The 19774-nt window shown below is 50.0% G+C and overlaps 1 protein-coding gene across 2 annotated transcripts in view; it reads left to right on the plus strand.

Annotated features, from left to right (window-relative positions):
* SCARB1 (scavenger receptor class B member 1) overlaps nucleotides 1-19774 on the plus strand; it is a gene marked incomplete at its 5' end in the record, with an annotated part of 79389 nt that overhangs the window by 27809 nt on the left and 31806 nt on the right. For both annotated transcript variants that reach the window (XM_079717395.1, XM_079717396.1), the window contains 2 exons: nucleotides 14756-14913; nucleotides 17440-17581. In XM_079717395.1, the coding sequence (XP_079573521.1) occupies nucleotides 14756-14913; nucleotides 17440-17581 (300 nt within the window). The remainder of the gene's footprint in view (nucleotides 1-14755; nucleotides 14914-17439; nucleotides 17582-19774) is intronic.

The following is a 19774-nucleotide window of genomic DNA, read 5'->3' on the forward strand; positions in this document are numbered from 1 at the left end:
GTCTTAGTGACCTGGATGATTTTGAAGAGCACTGGTCAGGGGTTTTGTCAGATGTCCTTCTATTGGGATTTGTCTGATGTTTCTCTCATGATTCGACTGTGGTTTCTGGGTCTGGGGAGGAAGTGCACAGAGGGCAAGTGCCGCGCTCATCCCATTATGTCAACATGACGCCCCTGTTGAGGCTGGTCCTGTTTCCAATCCCTTTTTACAGATGAGGAAACCGAGGCACGGGAAGCTGTGTCGGGCCCCTGCTGGTAGGAGGAGAAGGGCAGGAAGTTAGGAGGTAGGGAGCAGCTTGCTGCACACGTAGGGCTGGGTCTCCTTGCTTGTTGGGGGGCGCTCCTGGCACCCCCTCCCCGTGCCCCCAGCAGTCTCCTCGCTGTTCTCCAGGGGGCAGGCAGAGAGCTTCAGAGGTCAGATTTGATGGAACGCAGCCCCCTTGTTGAGCCTTTGTGGGCTGAGGCTCCCCTTGAGGGAGTGATAAATGGCTTAAAAACCCTCACCTCCATATTAAAATTTTTTGCTTTCATTTTCTTTTTCATTAAAAAAATATAAATTTAGGGAATTCCCTGGCAGTCCAGTGGTTAGGGCTTTGTGCTTCCACTGCAGGGGGCACGGGTATGATCCCTAGTTGGGGTACTAAGACCCCACAAGCTGCGTGGCTCAGCCAAAAATAAATAAATAAATAAATAAATAAATAAATAAATAAATATCTAACTTTAGCATCCATACAGGAAAGTGCACAACCTCAGGTGTGGAGGTTGATGAATTTTTACGTGGGTGTGCACACTTGCCACGCTCACCTGTAGAAGGCTCTCTTGCACCCCTTTCTGTCAACGCCCACCCCTATCACCAGAGATTAGCTTTGCCCGTTCCCTGGAACAGCACAGAAACGGACTCATACAGCGAGTTCTCCTGGGTGTCGAGCATCTCCTCGTCCCGTTGTGCTCGTACGGTTCATCTGTGTCCACTCCCTTTCTTTGCTGGGTGATGCCCCATTGTATGAAGGTGCCCGCATTTGTCATCCATCCACTTGTTTGTGGACATTTGCGTATTTAGCTTTAGGAGATAATGCCACAGTGCTTTCTATGGCAATTGTACCAAATGACACTTCCACCAGCAGTGTGTGAGCATTCTTTTTTTTTTTTCTCTCCGGTATGTGGGCCTCTCACTGTTGTGGCCTCTCCCGCTGCGGAGCACAGGCTCGGGACGCGCAGGCTCAGTGACCATGGCTCACGGGCCCAGCCGCTCCGCGGCATGTGGGATCCTCCCGGACCGGGGCACGAACCCGTGTCCCCTGCATGGGCAGGCGGACTCTCAACCACTGCGCCACCAGGGAAGCCCGTGTGTGAGCATTCTTGGTTGCTGCACATCCTTGCTGACATTTGTTATTGTCAGTCTTTTTCTTATCCTTTTTTTTTTCTGTTATATATATGTATTTGATTATTATTTTATGTATATTTTTCAGATTATTTTTCATTATAGTTTATTATAAGATATTGAATGTTGTTTCCTGTGTTATACAGTAATCCTTGTAGCTTATTTATTTTATATATAGTAGTGTATAACTGTTAATCGCATACTCCTTATTTATCCCAATAGGTTTTTTTTTTTTTTTGGTCAGTCTTTTTCATGTTAGCCTTTTTGGTGTATGGTGTAGGATCTCCTTGTGAGTCTAATGGACCTGTCTCTGATGACTACACTGCCCAGGGCAGGTGGGGTGGCTCTGTGAAGTCACGGGGATTGAGCTTCCTATCTTTCTACTCTACCATCCTTTGTGTGTGGCTTCCATTCTCAAGACTGCCTCATGATCCCAGGTGGCTGCTGTTGCTCAGTCCATCATGTCTGCAGTCCAGGCAGCAGGAAGGGGGACTTGTCAACAAATATGTAGGAATTGCCAATGTTGATGATGCTGGGAAGACGAAACAGGTGATGGATAGAATGTGATGGGGGAAGGGCTACTTTAGAAAGGGTGGTTTCTTTGTCCATGTCATTCACTGCTAGAGTCCCCAGACCTAGAACAGAGCCTGACATGCAGTGAGAAACCAGTAAATATTGTTGAGGGAAGGTCTCGTTGAAAAAGTGACTTCAGACTTGAGAAATGAGGGGGTCACCTATGTGGGCATCGGCGGGAAGATTGCCCTTGGAGGAGCAAACAGTCAGTGCAAAGGCCCTGTGGCAGAATCTTGCCCAATGGGCTCAGGAACAGTGAGGCCAGTGTGGCTGGATCAGAGTGAGGGAGGTAGACGGCAAAGGGAGCTACGCTTGGTATAGCTGCAGGGAGCCAGATGGTGCAAGACCCTGTAGGTCACTGTCAGGGATTTGGATTTAATTCCAAGATAAGTAGGGAGCCGTGGGAGGTGTTTGAGTGAGGGGAATACCATGATCAGATGTACCTTTTAAAAGGGTAACTCTGGGGCTTCCCTGGTGGTGCAGTGGTTGAGAGTCCGCCTGCCAATGCAGAGGACACGGGTTCGTGCCCCGGTCCGGGAGGATCCCACATGCTGCGGAGTGGCTGGGCCCGTGAGCCATGGCCGCTGAGCCTGCGCGTCCAGAGCCTGTGCTCTGCAACGGGAGAGGCCACAACAGTGAGAGGCCCGCGTACCGCAAAAAAAAAAAAAAAAAAAGGTAACTCTGATCTATGCGGGAAATAGACTAGGGACAAAAGCAAAAGTGAGAAAACCAGTGAAGAGGTGACTGCATCTGTCAGAGCAAATGATGATAGGAGCTGGGGTGGTTTGATGGATTTTTGGTGCATCTTAGAGCAAGACTTCCTGATGGATGGTTTTTGGGTGGGAGAGAAATGGAGGAATCAAGCATGACAACTTCTTAGCTTAAGCAGCTCACCCCGCTGTTTCAGCAACGTGCTTGGGTTTTCTATAAAAAACCTTTTCTTTTATTCTTCTTCCTTTAAAATCAAAAGAAGTTGGAACATTAGCCAAGGGTGTGGTGTTCCCAAATTCCAGACTGAATCAGCCCATGCTGCAGTCTTCCCTGAGTTCATGGGCCCCACGGGGCTGGGGACATCTCTGGAGCCCTCGGGTGCAGGGGGTAGGAAGTGACTGATTGTAGTGGGAAGGGTCTGGTCCTGTCCCAGAACCTGGCCTCAGACAGGTGAGTCAGCCTCCTGGCTCATCTGGTCAGACGTGTGTTTCCTGTTATCACTGGGGGAGGGATTGGGTTTTGCAATTCAATGGCCAGGTCAAAATTAATGATTAATTTGCGAAACTCCTGTCCTGTGTGCTCTGAGCCCAGTGGGAGAGCAATGTGAGGACACTGGCCTGCATGTTGATGCAGGACCTGTGGCTTGGTCTCTTCCAGCACCTGTGACATCGGGGTGATGTTTGGCCCTGGAGCTTGTGTCTGTGTCTGTTCAATGGGCCTTTGAGAATTTAATGAGGTGAGTAGGTGGAAGTGTTTTGCTACCTGAGCCGTGCTTTACAGATGGTGGATAGGATTCTCCAGCTCCCCGACCCTCCCCCAGCTTCTCAGGGGCCCCGTCTTGTTCATCTTTAAATTCAGAACATATCATCTAGCACGGGGTGGGTGACTGTCCACAGAATGACCTGGGTCCTAAGTAGGTCAGAGCAGGCTCATTGTAGTTAGCTCCCCAAAGGCTTCGTGGAGGAGGTGGCACCTGGAGAGTGGGGTTTTGGATTTGGCAGTCAGGGCCATCCTGGGAGCAGGGAGAGTGCCGTGGGAGGGCAGTGGCCACTTGTGGGTTCAAGCGACACCCTGATCACTTCGCTTTGCCCTGGCTTTTTGCCCCTGGGTTGGGCTGAATAGGGTCCCCCCCCAAAAAAAATGGTACGTCCAAGTCCTAACCCCCGTTACCTGCGAAGGTGACCTTATTTGAAAATAGGGTCTTTGCAGGTGTGATTAAGGTAAGGGCCAGGTGGGCCCCAAGTCCAACACGAACGTCCTTATAAGAAGAGGACACGTGGTGGGGGGGAAGTGATGACAGAGGAAGAGGTTGGAGGGATGCGCCTAGGAAAGCCCGAGACCACCAGGAACTAGACGAGCAAGTTAGGAGCCTCCCCTGGAGCCTTCCAAAGGAGCACGGCCCTGCCCACACCTTGATTCCGGACTTCTGGCCTCCAGAACTGGGAGAGGATACATATTCTAAGTCACCCAGTGTGTGACTTTGTTCCAGTGGCCCAAGGGGCCTAACGCAGATGCTTTACTGCTCGGGAGATGGGCAAGAGGAGATTTCCTGGTAGGTGGTTTCACCGGGGTCGCGGACTTCCTGGCCCTCGAGACCCTGCAAGAGATGCTTTGTCTGGCCTCAGCTGAGGTCCCGTGCTCTGGCTGCTGGCTCCTGAGGGTGAAGGTAGAGGTCCCTGGAGTCATGGGGCCCCTCTCAGCCTCTGCCTGCTTCTCTACTCCAAGCTCATCCCATGCATGTGCAGGAGGCCTGCCTGGCTGACCTGAGGCCCCTGGAGGGACAGCCGTGTGAGGCCTGGGCCTCTCCCGTGCCTTCCGCTGGCCTCTCTGCGAAGCAGAAGGCTGGTCTGGTGTCCCTCACCCTGCATCCTCCGGACCTCAGGACATCTGCTCTGCCCTGTCCCCGGTCAGGGTCCTCACTGCCTGGCCTGGAAAGGAGATGGGGTCTGTTGGTGGTGGGACCACCCTTGGATGGGACAGTGGTCTGAGCCTCATCATTCGTTTACCCCAGTCCTGAGGCTGTGGCCTGGCCTGTGAGGTTGCAGCTCACATTTTTATTAAAATGGTAATTTTTAAGATGTATTTAATTGAAACATGAAATTTTCATTTGTTCCATCACACGTCCACTGAGCTGCTTGGGCCCCAAATAGGCCATGGTCCCTGTGTATTTAAAAAAAAAAATTATCTCGGGAATTCCCTGGAGGTCCAGTGGTTAGGACTCTGCACGTTCACTGCTGTGGGCCCGGGTTCAATCCCTGGTCAGGGACCTAAGATCCTGCAAGCCATGCAGCACGCCCGCCTCCCCACATTCCCTCAGTTACGAGCTTTTTAAAACATACACAAAGGAGGAAGCAGATCACCGCTCCCTAGACGTTTCTACTTTGATTCTATTTGTTCCCGAGCTCACATTGCTGAGCACCTGCTGAGTTCCAAGCACTGTTCCAGGCCCTGGAGATACACCAGTGAGCAGCTGAGGATCCAGTCCTGGTGGATTTATGATCTAGCGGGGCAAACAGATGAAGAACAATAGACACAATTAATTATAATTATGCCGGAAGGTGACAAGGACTATGGAAAAACCAGAGCAGGTTGGGGGGTGTTCAGGAATTTGAAGGTGGATGGGGTGGGTCTTCCTGAGAGGGGGCATATGAGGAAAGATTAGGAGGGGTGAGAGATTTGGCCATGCTGCTACCTCAGGAAAAACATTGAGGGCAGAGGGAACAGCCCATGCAAAGGCCCTGGGGCAGGAGTGTGCCTGCATATACAGGGGATAGCAAGGAGGCCAGCATGGACGGGCTGAGTGAGTGACAGGGACATGGTAGGATGTGGGGCCTGGAGAGGCCACAGGGGCCAGACCAGATGGAGGGACGTATAGACCAATGCTGAGCTGGCAGCTTTTAGGTTAATATCATTTCCAAGATATAAAATGTTCCACATTATTTTGTGTGTTTGAAAAATTCATGTGAAGAGCCAATAGTGACTGTTACCTTTCTGCAGCTTGCCTTTTTTTTCACTCAAGATTCTTTCTCTGAGCCTTATCCAGGTAGACCCGGTCCTTTCATTCATTTTGCGTGATATAGTTGTGTGCGGAAGCCCGATTTATCTCTGGCTGAGAATCTGCTGAACCGTCTGATCCTTTTTGAGATTCGACGATTCTGAGGCATGCAGGATCTTAGTTCCCCGACCAGGGATCGAACCTGTGCCCCCTGCAGTAGAAGCTAGGAGTCTTAACCTCTGGACCGCCAGGGAAGTCCCTCGACGATTCTTTTGCAGCCCTCTCGCACACACGTGGGACTATCTCTAGGGCAGAGTTGTCCAGCTGTGGGCTGTGATCCGATAGAGGGATGTGAGATGACTGGGGTCAGTGGGGACCAACACTGTAAAAACAGAATGGACTGGGAGAGAATGTCTGAGGAGCAAATAATCCGTTGGGAGTGTGACATCATATTGGAAAGGTGGGTGTTCTTTCCTGAAGCTTGTTTCAGTCACCCCAGGTGTGTAGGTTGTGGTCCTGGGCGGGGCCAGCAGTGCCTGAGAGCCAGTGTGCAGAGCAGGAGACCGCAGGGTCATGGGGGCGTGCCTCACGTTCTGGGGCACCTCTGTTTCCCCACACCTTTACTCGCACTTGGTTTTCTCAGGTGACTTAATTTGTGTCCATCTTTTGGGAAATATCTCCTTTTAATTTGCAGCTAATCTTTTTTCTTTTTTAAATTGTGGTAAGTTTCACTTAACATAAAGCTCACCATTTAAACCGTTAAAAAGTGTACAATTGAGTGGTATTTAGTCCATTCGCAATGTTGTGCAGCCATTACCACTGTCTAGTTCCAGAACTTCTTCATCACCCAAAAAGGAAACCCTATACCCATAAAGGAGTCCCTCCCCAATGCTCCCCTGGCAGCCACCAGGCTGCTTTCTGTCCCTATGGATTTGCCTATTCTTTTTTTTTTTGGCCGCGCTGCGCAGCTTGCAGGATTTCAGTTCCCCGACCAGCAATTGAACCTGGGCCACAGCAGTGAAAACCCGGAATCCTAACCACTAGGTCACCAGGGAACTCCCTTGCTTATTCTAGACACTTCACGTAAATGGAATCATACAGTGTGTGTCCTTTTGCAACTGGCTTATTTCACTTAGTAATGTTTTCAAAGTTCATCCATGGTGTATAGCCTGTGTCAGAATTTCCTTCTTCTTTTTTTTTTTTTTGCGATACGCGGGCCTCTCACTGTTGCGGCCTCTCCCGTTGCGGAGCACAGGCTGCGGACGCGCAGGCTCAGCGGCCATGGCTCACGGGCCCAGCCGCTCCACGGCATGTGGGATCTTCCCGGACCGGGGCACGAACCCGTGTCCTCTGCATTGGCAGGCGGACTCTCAACCACTGTGCCACCAGGGAAGCCCAGAATTTCCTTCTTTTTAAAGGCTGAATAACATTGGATACACCACATTGCATTTATCCACTCATCCATCGATGGACACTTGGGTTGCTTCCACCTGTTGGCTATTGTAGATAATGCTGCTGTGAACATAGATGTGCTCATATACCCCCTTTTAAAAAAGGCTTGATGAAAATGTCCCTTCTCCTGATTTTAGTTGCCACGCTGGTGAGGTATATACATTGGATTAAAGCTCAACAAACTACACATAAAAAGGATGAATGATCAGGACCTCGATAACATTTTGCTAAGTGAAAGAAGACATATGTGGCCTTTTGTGTCTCTGCTTGTTTTTAAGAAATAGAGAATTATGGACACATTTGAAGACTTGTATGATTCTCTTTATCGGAGAAAAGGCAAATCCGTAGAGACAGAAAGTAGACTGGTGGTTGCCAGGGGCTAGGGGAGAGAATTGAGTGCTAACGAGGTTCTGTTTCGGGTGATGAAATGTTCTGAAATTAGACGGTGGTGATGGCTGCGCAACTCTGAGAATAGACTAGAAACCATTGAGTTGTACACTTTAAATGGATACATTGTGTGGTATCTGAATCAGATCTCAATAAAACTGTCAGAAAATCTTAGTGTCGTGTTTTCAAGGTTCATCCATAACATTCATCCTTTTTAAGTGCAGTTTGATGAGCTTTATCAGATGTATACATCTCACCAAAATCAAGGGATGGGACATTTTCATCACCCCAAATAGCTTCCTGGTGCCCTTTTGCAGTCAGCTTCCTCCCTCCCCTGAGTCCCTGGCAACCACTGATCTGGTTTCTGTCCCTAGAGTTTTCCCTTTTCCACAATGTCATATAAGTGAAATCATATAGTATGTAGCTTTTTGTATCTGGCTCTTTCAATTTAACATAGGCTTTTTTGTCTAATTTTTTTTTTTTTTGGCCTCACCATGCGGCATGCGGGATCTTAGTTCCCCGACCAGGGATCGAACCTGTGCCCCCTGCCTTGGCAGCTCAGAGGGTTAACCACTGGACCGCCAGGGAAGTCCCTAACATAGGCTTTTGGGGTTCATCCCTGTGGCATTTATCAGCAGTTGGTTCCTTTTTATTACCGAGCATTTATTCTATTGTATGGATGCACAGCAGTTGGTTTATCCATTGTGGATGTTTGAGTTGTTTTAAAAACATATTTGTGATTGACGGACATTTAGGTAAGTCATGCTCTTAAAGGCTTCCTAGCCTTTGCAGAGGCTGGGCCCCTGCCGGGACCGCCCTCCCCATCTTCTTTCCCTGGCAAAGCCCAACTCCTTTGTTCAATCCCCAGCTCACATGCCCTCTCTTCCAGGCAGCCCTCCTGACTGTCCAGAATGAGCCTGGAGAATCTGGTTGGATACAAGAGAGTGGCGTCCAGCGAGGGATCACCTTGGCCTTCTCTCTCAGCCTTTGTTTTCGGGCTGTGATCTTTGACCTTAGGGGAGGGGGCAGGGATAGAATCAGTTGTTAGTCAAAAGGCCCTGAGCTTGGCCTGTGCACTGTTATCTAATCAGCTGCCTGGTCCTGATGCCTCTGGTCCGTTGTGACCGAAACAAAGTTATCCTGTGGATCGCAAGCAGTGCAAAGTCCAACCCCCACTGGAGGTGGGGCAGTGACAGGGGGAGGAGGAAGGGGTGGTCACTTCGTGCCAGGTAACTGCATGGCTGATCTTCTGGGTCCCCAGGCTCTACTGTACCCTGTTCTAAGCACTTTACCTCTACATACCCACTTATTTTGGACGCTATCATTATACCCATTTTATGGATGAGGAAACTGAGGTGCAGAGAGGATCAGTGACTTATCCCAGAAGGCAGAGCTGGGTCACAGGAGATTGCCCAATGAACAGGGGTGGGACTCCAGGGCCCCAAAACCCCTTCTGTTGGAGGGAGAGACACATGGCTTCATCTGGTGACTCATCGGTTTGGCGCTGATTTATCCCTGAACCGGGTGGGCAGGCCAGGAGATTAGGAAAGCACAGAGGGATTCCGGAATTCCAAAAAAGCCTTGTCCGGGTCAAGGTACCTTTGCCAAGAAACAGGGCTGGGGGAGGGAGGCAGGAACTGGAAACTTTTTTTTATTTTAAACCACTTTATTGAGGTATCATTGACATTTTAAAAAGCTATATGTATATAATTATGCAACTCGTTGAGTTTGGAGAGAAGTATACACCTGTGAAACCATCACCACGATCAAGACGTCCATCACCTCCGAAAGTTTCCTCCCAAGCTCTTTATTTATGTTTGTTATTATTGGTAGTAGTAGTAATAGTAGTTATGCATGATGAATAAGACTTAGCAATACTGCGTTGTATATTTCAATATTTGCTAAGAGGGTAGATCTCATGTTATATATTTTTGCTACCGAGTCCAAGCTCGCTCTGCTTGCCGCACGACAGGCCAATAAATCAGAGACGAGGTGTTGAGGCAGGCAATACGAATTTTTGTTTTTAAACATTTTTATTGGAGTATAATTGCTTTAAATGTTGTGTTAGTTTCTGCTTTATAACAAAGTGAATCAGCTATGCATATACATATGTCCCCATATCTCCTCCCTCTTGCGTCCCCTTCCCACCCTCCCTATCCCACCCCTCTAGGTGGTCACAAAGCACCGAGCTGATCTCCCTGTGCTCTGCGGCTGCTTCCCACTAGCTATCTGTTTTGCATTTGGTAGTGTATATATGTCAATGCTACAGTCTCACTTCGTCCCAGCTTACCCTTCCCCCTCCCCGTGTCCTCGAGTCCATTGTCTATACGACTGTTCATTCGTAAAGCCAGCAGACGGAGAAGACAGCCGACTAATGTCTCAAAGTAACCATCTTACAGGGTTTGGATGCTAGTTTCTTTTATAGCACAGAGAGGGGGAGGAGATGAGGAAGTAAAGTAAAAAGGCCATAAGTTTTGCGAATATCCCCTGGAATGGCCAGCCTCAGGGAGGGGATGTGTTCATTTCTTCTTTCTTGCAGCCATCCACAGGTGGACAGGGTCAGGATGCTTCCCTGAACAAAGACACTTTGGTTTAACATTCAGGCAGAGGGACCGGGTTCCCCGAGGCAGGCTGTTCTGTGTAGACAGAGTCCTTTAAGTGAACACAAGCAGCGGAAAGCAAAGTTTAAAGTAAAAGAAACAGATCCAACATGGAGTCCGATTTGGCTCTTCCCTGTTACATTTTATCCCAAACACGTCAAAAGAAGGAAACTGGATTGATGTCGCGTTTTCTCCTGGCCGAGTGCGCTGACTGAAGCCAGGACAGGCGGGCCCCCTACCTACTAGCCCCGGGTGTACCTATTCTGTGGATGGGGGATGGAGAGAGGGCATGATGGCACCGCCCGTCTGTCGCTCCTCCCCGTGGGCCTGTCTTTGTTGCTTTGGGTTAAAGATTTCCATCCTGCATGACTAACAACCGCTCCCCTCCCATGCCTGCAACCCCACGAGCAGCCTCCAGGCTGACATTTGAATTCCACTCTCCAAGCCTGTGGCTGGTGGGAGGGAGCTGGGGGAATGGCCTCTGGGGTGGGACCTGCTGTGGGTCAGTGGGGAGGGGGAGAGCTACCCAGCCTCCCAGGCCCCAGCCCCGCCCCCGCCGTAACACAGAGAGGTCACCCCCTCCGGGAGATGGTGCAGGTGAGGTGCTCCGGCAGGTGTAACAAAGGGGCATCCCGGCGGTCCAGCCGTGGCCTGAAGATGTGTGATCTGCCTCCTGGGTGTGTGTTTTTTTTTTTTTTTAATGTGATGGAACTGCACATTTTAAAAAAAATTTTATTTTTTAATTTATTTTTATTTTTTGGTTGTGTTGGGTCTTCGTTTCTGTGCAAGGGCTTTCTCTAGTTGCGGCGAGCGGGGGCCCACTCTTCATCGCGGTGCGCGGGCCTCTCACTGTCGCGGCCTCTCTTGTTGCGGAGCACAAGCTCCAGACGCGCAGGCTCAGTAGTTGTGGCTCACGAGCCTAGTTGCTCCGCGGATATGGGATCCTCCCAGACCAGGGCTCGAACCCGTGTCCCCTGCATTGGCAGGCGGATTCTCAACCACTGCGCCACCAGGGAAGCCCCCGGGTGTGTTTGATTTGGAAAAATAAGTTGCTGCCATTGAAACAATTGGGAGATGCCATAGAAACATCTGGATTTATGGCAGCTCACAAAACATGGGAAGAGCTGGAAAAACCCAAGCCCCGGGGACCTCAGGGGCCTGGAGGGAAGTTGCAGCTGCTGCCTTTGTTTTAGGGGGGGTGACCCCTTCCGTCCACCATGTCCTCCCCACCTCCATGCTCACGCGAATTGCCCTCTTGGTTGTATGTGTCAGGACTGAGCTGGGGACGGGCCCTGCCTACAGCTGTACACGGGGACTGCCACTCCATTCCTCCTCCCCTTCTGGCCGGCCCCGGGATGTGCCCTCACTGGGCTCTGCAGCTCCAGAGCTGGGGGCTGGGAGGCCCGGATGCTGGCTTCCCCCTCCCTGCCTTAAACTTGGGAGAGGCGCGCTCAGGGCCGGCCCCCACCAGGGTCTTGTGGCCTTTTCCCTCGCACTGAAGAGGTCAGCAGTCACCTGTCACAGTGGACCCTTCTGCACCCTGCACCGAACTCCCTCACTTACGTCTTCATTAAAACTGACAAAGGAAACCAATAATAATAATTATTATTATTATTATAATCATCATAATAATAATAGTGGCTGCCTCGAAGGATCGTGGTGCTAGTCAGGGAAGGGACAATGCAGCGAAGAGTCTAGAACAAGCACCTGACACACAGGCCCGCTTGGGAAATGCTCGTGTTTTTTTTTTTTTTTTAGTTTTATATTGGAGTATAGTTGATTTACACTGTTGTGTTAGTTTCAGGTGTACAACTAAGTGATTTATATATAGTAGTGTCTATATGTTAATCCCAACCTCCTAATCTCCCTTTGGTAACTGTAAATTTGTTTTCTGTGTCTGTGAGTCTGTTTCTGTTTTGTAAATAAGTTCATTTGTATCATTTTTTTTGAGACTCCACATATAAGTGATATGTATGATATTTCTCTTTCTCTGTCCGACTTACTTCACTTAGTATAGTCATCTCTAGATCCATCCATGTTGCTGCAAATGGCATGATTTTATTCTTTTTTACGGCTGAGTAATATTCCACTGTATATGTGTACCACATCTTCTTTATCCATTCTTCTGTCGATGGACATTTAGGTTGCTTCCATGACCTGGCTATTGTAAATAGTGCTGCAGTGAACACTGAGGTGCATGTATCTTTTCGAATTAGAGTTTTCTCTGGATACATACCCAAGGGTGGGATTGCTGGACCATATGGTAGTTCTATTTTTCGTTTTTTTGAGGAACCTCCATACTGTCCTTCATAGTGGCTGCACCAGTTTACATTCCCACCAACAGTGTAGGAGGGTTCTCTTTTCTCCACACCCTCTCCAGCAGGGAAATACCCTTTTTTGTTGCTTTGTACGAACCGTGTTTACTAGTCACCTTTATTTGCAGGTACTGGATGCTCGGGTTATAAAAATGATCCTTGTGACTCCCGTAGCTGGTAGGAAGACGTGTTTATCAATAAAGGATTGTTACACCTGAAGGCAAGTTTCTGATCTCCTGATATTTTCAAGAGAACCCTGAAGTCCAGATTTTATGTTCAATCTCCCAGTTTTTTGTTCTTGGCAATGAGTTCAACTTTTCTTCATTTAAATGCCACGTAGGTCAAATGAGGCACAGCTGAGGCTATAGAGTCACTGGCCCCATTGTACAGATGGGAAAACTGAGGTTCAGGGCCGACCAACTTGCTCGAAGGGCCCTCGGGTCAGACTCCCTCCAATCTGCTCCTTCCCAGAGCCTGCCAGTTGGGGACATGGGGCCGAGCCTGACCTCCAGCTCCAGCCTTCTGCCTCCTCTGGGGCTGCTGCCCATTGGTTCTGGGACAGTCTCTTTGGGGACAGCGGGGGTGGCTGTCCTTGTCCTGGAAGACCACGTTCAAAGAAAGGGTGAGGGTGACGCAAGCTGCCCAGACATCTAGCTTTGCAACATTGAGCCTCTATCTGATGGGCTGGGTCAGGCTGGGTGGGGGAGGGGTTGGGTGGCACTGGGGGGACCTCCTGTGTCACTGGGGCAGGGAGCTCAGAGCTGAGGAGCGAAGCAGGGATTAGAGGCCAGTGTATCTGACAGACTCTCTGAGTGAGCTTCAGACCTGTTATCTTCCACCGTTTAAGGAAATCAAATTTTGGCCAAGCTTTATAAATCTGGAGATTTATAGCTTATATAAATTTCTGCTTTGCTGGCTTTTCGTGGAAAACTGCTTCTGGTCTCATCTCCTTCTGCTCTCCCCCTCATAGACTCTGCTCTGGCCATGCTGGCCTCCTTGCTGTTCCTGAATGCTCGGTCTCAGCTCCTCCCTGCCTCAGGGCCTTTGCACGGGCTGTGGCTTCTTCATGGACTTACCCACCACCACCAAATACACGTGTTCCCCTCAGTGCCCTTAGTTTTTAATTTTGGTTTAGTTTTGGTCTTTTGTTTTTCCTTACATTTCACCTGCCTGACTCCTCTGTTTAAAATTGCAGTCTTCTTCCCTGTCCCTGCTCTGTTTTCACTATGCCCTGTCACATAGCATGCACTTTACCCTAATTATTGAAGACCTTTCCCTTACTGGAATAAGAGCCACACGACGTTGGAGATCTGGGTCTGTCTTGTTCGCTCTCCTATCCCCAGCTCTTAGAAAAGGGCCTGACTTGTAGTAACTGCTCAACAAATGTGTGTTGACAGACATAGAAAACAAACTTATGGTCACCAAAGGGGGAAGTGGGATGGGGAGGGCTAAATTAGGAATTTGGGATTAACAGATACACACTACTATATATAAAGTAGGTAAACAAGAAGGACCTACTGTATAGCACGAGGAACTATATTCAATATCTTACCTATAATAGTAAAGAATCTGAAAAAGAATATATATATATGTAAAATTGAATATTTTGCTGTACACCTGGAACATTATAAATCAATTATACTAAAGTTTTTAAAAAATGTGTGTTGAATGAATGAGTGAATGAATGAATGACACATTTGGCCCACTTTCCGCTGGGTGCCAAGTGCTGTGGTCAAGCAGCAGCCACCTCCTGGTCCCCCAGTCAGGCTGCCGTTATGAAAACACATTTTAAAAATAACACATAGGGGCTTCCCTGGTGGCGCAGTGGTTAAGAATCCGCCTGCCAATGCAGGGGATACGGGTTTGATCTCTGGTCCAGGAGGATCCCACATGCCGCGGAGCAACTAAGCCCGTGCGCCACAACTACTGAAGCTCACGTGCCTAGAACCTGTGCTCTGCAACAAGAGAAGCCACCGCAATGAGAAGCCCGCACACCGCAATGAACAGTAGCCCCCGCTCGCCGCAACTATAGAAAGCCCACACGCAGCAACAAAGACCCAACGCAGCCAAAAGTAAAATAACTAAAAAATAAAATAAATTTATTAAAAAAAATACCATGTAAAAATAATATTACCTGTTAACATTAATTATGTCAACTCCAGAGCAGCATTCCCACCTCCTCCTGTCCCCAGAGCACCCCCCTCCAGGGAGCCCCTTCCATGATGTGCCTGTGGAGTCTGCAGCACCGGCTGGCACCGGGCAGCTGTTTCGGAGCCGGGTGGGTAGGTGGGCGGGGGCCCTGGCCCTCCTGCTCACGGACCTGTTTGTCTCATCCCCCACAGAATGTGCGCATCGACCCCAGCAGCCTGTCCTTCAACATGTGGAAGGAGATCCCCGTCCCCTTCTACCTCTCTGTCTACTTTTTTGATGTCGTCAACCCCAAGGAGATCCTCCAAGGCCAGAAGCCGCAGGTGCGGGAGCGTGGACCCTATGTGTACAGGTGAGGATGGAGGGGGCTGGGCTGGCACTCAGGTCATCACCCCATTTTACAGATGAGAAAACAGGCCCCTCGCAGCAGTGGGGCTTGTTCAAGGTCAATCTGCTTCTCCCAATCTGGTGCTCTAGTGCTTGAGACTTGGAGCGTGACTGCCTGGCTTTGCCACTCAGCAGCTCTCTGACCATGGGCACAGGCCTTTCCTTCCCTGTGCCTCAGTTTCCCGCTCTGTAAAATGGGGATGACGGTACGCACTGTGGGTGGTTATGAGGATTGGATAAGATGGTTAGCGGAAAGCCCAGCACAGTGCCTGGCATGTAGTAAGTGCTCAATAAACATTAGCTGTTAACACAGTATTGTTACCTGAGTTCAGCTGCTCGCTGCTCAGAAGGCAAGTGTTGGGACTTCCCTGGCGGTCCAGTGGCTAAGACTCTGAGCTTCCACTGAAGGGGACACAGTTCCCCTGGTTGGGGAACTAAGATCCTATATGCCGTGAGGTGCGGCCAAAAAGTAAAAAAAAAAAAAAAAAAAAAAAGGCAAGTGTTGGTTGGAAAGGAAAGGTTGCTTTATTCAGGAGGCCGGCAACCTGGGGAGAAGGCAGACTCATGTCCAAAAACCAGTTCCAAAGATTCTGCTTGACCATGGAAGTTTTTAAAGGGAAATCATTTGGGGAGCGGGTCAGAGCCTTCATCACCTCCCACTGTGTGCAAAACTTTCTTCTGATGGTTGGTGGTGAGGTAACAGGGCGGTGTCCCAGGAATCTTGTGCTCGGCCTGAAGTTACCATCCTCCACCTGGGTGGGGGCTTTAGTTCCTGCAGAAGAACTCAAAGATATTGTTCTGTGTATCCCTTGAAGGGGAACCAGGACCCTGCCCCAAGGCAGCACTATTGTCTCCAGACTGTTCTTCCCTTATCTCTGCATCCCCTCCCTCCCCTGATTAGCAAGTGTTTGAACCTGCCCTTTGGAACTCAGGGGAGGTCAAGGAAGCTGAATGAAGCCTATTTCCTACAAACAAAAAATGGGGGACAGGGAAAGGGTATGTTGGGGTCCTGCTCCGTTCCATTCTGACCACTGCTGCCACAGCCTCTTCGTTTGATCGTTTTCTTTGGGAGGGTGCATATCTCCAGTGGCTACTGAGCTTGTTGGATTGGCCCGAGCAGTTTTCCAAGAGGCAGGGAGGCCTGTTGGAATAGGAGGCCCGATTTCTTGTTCTGCCTGTTGTGCCTTCAGGAAACTGTGATCCTGGCTTAGCTCACCCATGAAAAGCTTCTATATCAGAGCTGAGTCTGGTTTGCCAAAGTTCCTATTTATTCCTTCGTTCCGTAAGCGTTTATTGAGTGCCTCCTGTGTGCCAAGCACTATGCCAGTTCACTGTTTTTGTTTTGTTTTATTAAACATTTATTTATTTATTTATTTGGCTGCGCTAGGTCTTAGTTGCGGCAAGCGGGCTCCTTTGTTGTGGCATTCAAACTCTTAGTTGTGGCATGCATGTGGGATCTAGTTCCCGGACCAGGGATCGAACCCAGGCCCCCTGCATTGGGGGTGCAGAGTCTTAGCCGCTGGACCCCCAGGGAAGTCCCCCAGTTCACTGTCAAAGGCAGACAAAAGCCCCTGCCTCACAGAGCTGACATTCCGATGGGGAGCGAGCGGGGAGGGAATAAACAAGTGGACAAGTAAGGTAAAACCAAGCAGCGTAAATGCTGGCGTGTTAGGAGTGAGGGGGATAGTGGGAGAGAGGAAGCCCGAGAACGGGATGGAGTCAGATGGTGAGGACCCCGGAGGCCACAGTAGGAGCTCGATTTTATCCTGTGTGCAAAGGAGTTGTGGGCAAGAGGATGACGCGATCTGCTTTCCCCTCTCCAAAGATTCTTCTGGATGCTCTGTGGAGAACAGTTTGCAGAACAGGAGAGAATAATGACAGCATAACAGCAGTGAAACTTGCCGCTGCTTTGTAATGTTTTCTTTGCATCTGACAACCATTTTAATTGCTTGATGTGCATTAACTCACTTAATCCTCACAAGTAGGGACCTAATGAAGTAGGTTTTGTTATTACTCCCATTTTATTTTATTTTATTTTTGGCCTCGCCCTGCGGCATGTGGGGTCTTAGTTCCCGACCGGGGATTGAACCCGTGCCCCCTGCAACGGAAGTGCGGAGTCTTAACCACTGGACCGTCAGGAAAGTCCCATTGCTCCCATTTTATAGGTGGGAAAACTGAGGCTGGGGTAGTAATTGATGGAGACGGGATTCAGGTCCCCACCCTCTGTCTTCAGAGTGCGTATCCCTAACCACCATCCTCCCCGCCTACCCTGGAGGGGCAGGGAAGCCCGGGAAGAGACTGATGAGGGACAGCGGCGGCTTGGCCAGGGGGAGGGGGGCGTGTTGGGATTTGGTTACAGAGGCTTTGGTGCCGTGTCCTGCAGTGGGCAGGCGGCGGGAGGACAGATGCAGGGGAGGCGGCCAAGCTCGGTGCAGACATCCGAGGGCCTCTGGCTCCCAGGCAGCTGACCCACCGGCTTCCTCGCCCACAGGGAGTTCAGACACAAGAGCAACATCACCTTCAACGACAATGACACGGTGTCCTTCCTCGAGTACCGCAGCTTCCAGTTCCAGCCTGACAAGTCCCGCGGCCTGGAGAGCGACAATATCGTCATGCCTAACATCCTGGTCTTGGTGAGGCGCCCCTTCCGTCTCTCTGTCTGCCCCCTGCACCAGTCAGTCCCTTGAGGGCACAGCCTGTGGCTCCTGCGGTGACATTAAGCCCAGTGGGCTTCCTGGGCGCATCCTGGGCTCTGGTTTGGGGATATTGGCCAAAGTCATGGTCTTCCTCTTTTCCATTCTGTAAATCTAAAATCTCCAAAAGGAGGTACTGGCGGGGGGGAGCTGAACGGGGGTCCGTGTCGTCGTCTGTGGTGTTTAGGGGGAGGTTAGGGGCAGGTCGTCCGTTCTCTGCAGGTGAGAGTCATGGTAGTAGCTGGATTTACTGCCTGCCGTGAGTGTCAGGGTCCCCAAGACCACCCCCAGGTTCGCTGACTCACTAGGAGGGCTCACAGGACCCAGCAGATGTGGTCCTGCTCTTGGCTATGGTTTGGCAGAGTGGAAGGAGACAGAACAGACTCAGCAGAGGGAAGGGGCACGTGGGGTGGAGACCAGACACAGGCTTCCAGAGCCCTCTCCCAGGGGAGTCACACGGCGCACGCTTCATTCCTTCAGCGGTGACTCGTGACAATACAGGTGGGTGTCCTCCACCAGGAACGCCCACTAGAGACTCAGCGTCCAGGGTGTTTATTGGGGGCTGGTCACGTAGGTGCCCTCTGCCTGGCACAGACCCAGGTTCCAGGAAAGCAGGTGGTCTGCATAAACCACGTTGGTACAGTCCAGGAGCAGTGAGCCCCTCTTAGTTAGGGGGTGTGAGAGCCCTCCTAAAGCCAGGATCTCAGACACCAGCCAAAGGCCAGCCTGGCCAGCAGGCCTTTCTAGAGAGTCTCAGGCCTGCTGGATGAGCATCCTGCTAACACTGCGTGTTAGAACTCGTGTTTAAGGCTGTACACGTTACCTTGTTTACTTGTCAGCGATCCCATGGTCATTAGGGACCATTATTTTCTCCATTTGTAGAGGAGGAGAACTGAAGAACAGAGAGGTTAGGTGACTTACCTAAGGTCGCTCAGCTACTGAGTAGCAGATTAGGGTTTTGAACCTGCGAAGTTTGGGCTATGAGTCTGCCCTCTGTGGCACTCAGCCCTCCATTCAATCCTCTGTCCACCCAGTTGAAGGTCATCCGGCATTTGCTCTGGGCCTGGCCCCGGGTTGGGCTCAGGATCAGACGTGAAGGCACCTGGTAAGTCCGTTGGGTGGACGGAACAGAAGCTCAGAAAATGCAGCCCAAAGCCTTGCAGCTGCCCGCCTCAGAGATACGCATGTTTTGGCAGTGAAGTCATTTTCTCCCACCGAGCCGGTTGGCAAAGACTGTGTGATAACGCCCAGGGCTTAGTAGCGTGTGTGGAAACAGATAGTGTCGTTAGCCACGGAACTGGTATGAGGTGTTGGAAGGTAGTGATTTTCAATATAAATTGCACGTGGCTTTGACCTCAGAAATTTCATAGGTAGGAATTTGTCCTCTTGACAGAATAACACATGTGGGCAAAGATGTTTGTTCTCAAGGATATTTATTTCAGCAACATTTTCAGAGCAAACGTCTAGAAGCAACCTAAACGTGTGTTATGTGGAGTTATGTTGTGAGAATCTACTGCGGGTGGGCAGTGGACTAGTATACAGCCAGCAAAAGGAGGCAGGGCCGCAGGGTGTGTCATGGAACAGTCTCTTAGTTAAATCTAACTGGGGAAAAGCAAGGTGCAGAACACATGTGTGAGGCCCCTACTTATAATATTTCTAAAGGAGAAATACTTGCACGCACATACCCACTTCCACACAAGTGCTTTTACGTGCCTAGACCAGAGTGGGCTTCTTCTGTAAAAGGCCAGATAGATATTTTAGCCTTGGATGCCTAGATGTTCTCTGTTGCAGCTGATCAGCTCTGAAAGTATAACACAAAAGCAGCCCAAGACACAAACATAAATGAGTGGGTGTGGCTATATTCCAATGGAACTGTTTCATGGATACGGGAATGTGAGTTTCATATAATTTTCATGTTTTTCAGAGTAGTCTTCTTTTGTTTTCCTTTCAACCATTTGAAAATATAAAAAAACATTCTTAGCTCCCGGACTGTACAAAAGCAGGCCGTGGGCTGGCTTTGGCCCACGGGCCATAGTTTGCTGACTTCTGGTGTAGATTCTCTCTGCAGGAATACTCAAGACCCCAGAGCAGTGGGTTGCCTTGGGGGAGAAGAATAGGAAGAGGAGGGTCAGG

This window comes from Hyperoodon ampullatus (genome assembly GCF_949752795.1).
Source record: "Hyperoodon ampullatus genome assembly, chromosome: 13".
Lineage (NCBI taxonomy): Eukaryota > Metazoa > Chordata > Mammalia > Artiodactyla > Ziphiidae > Hyperoodon > Hyperoodon ampullatus.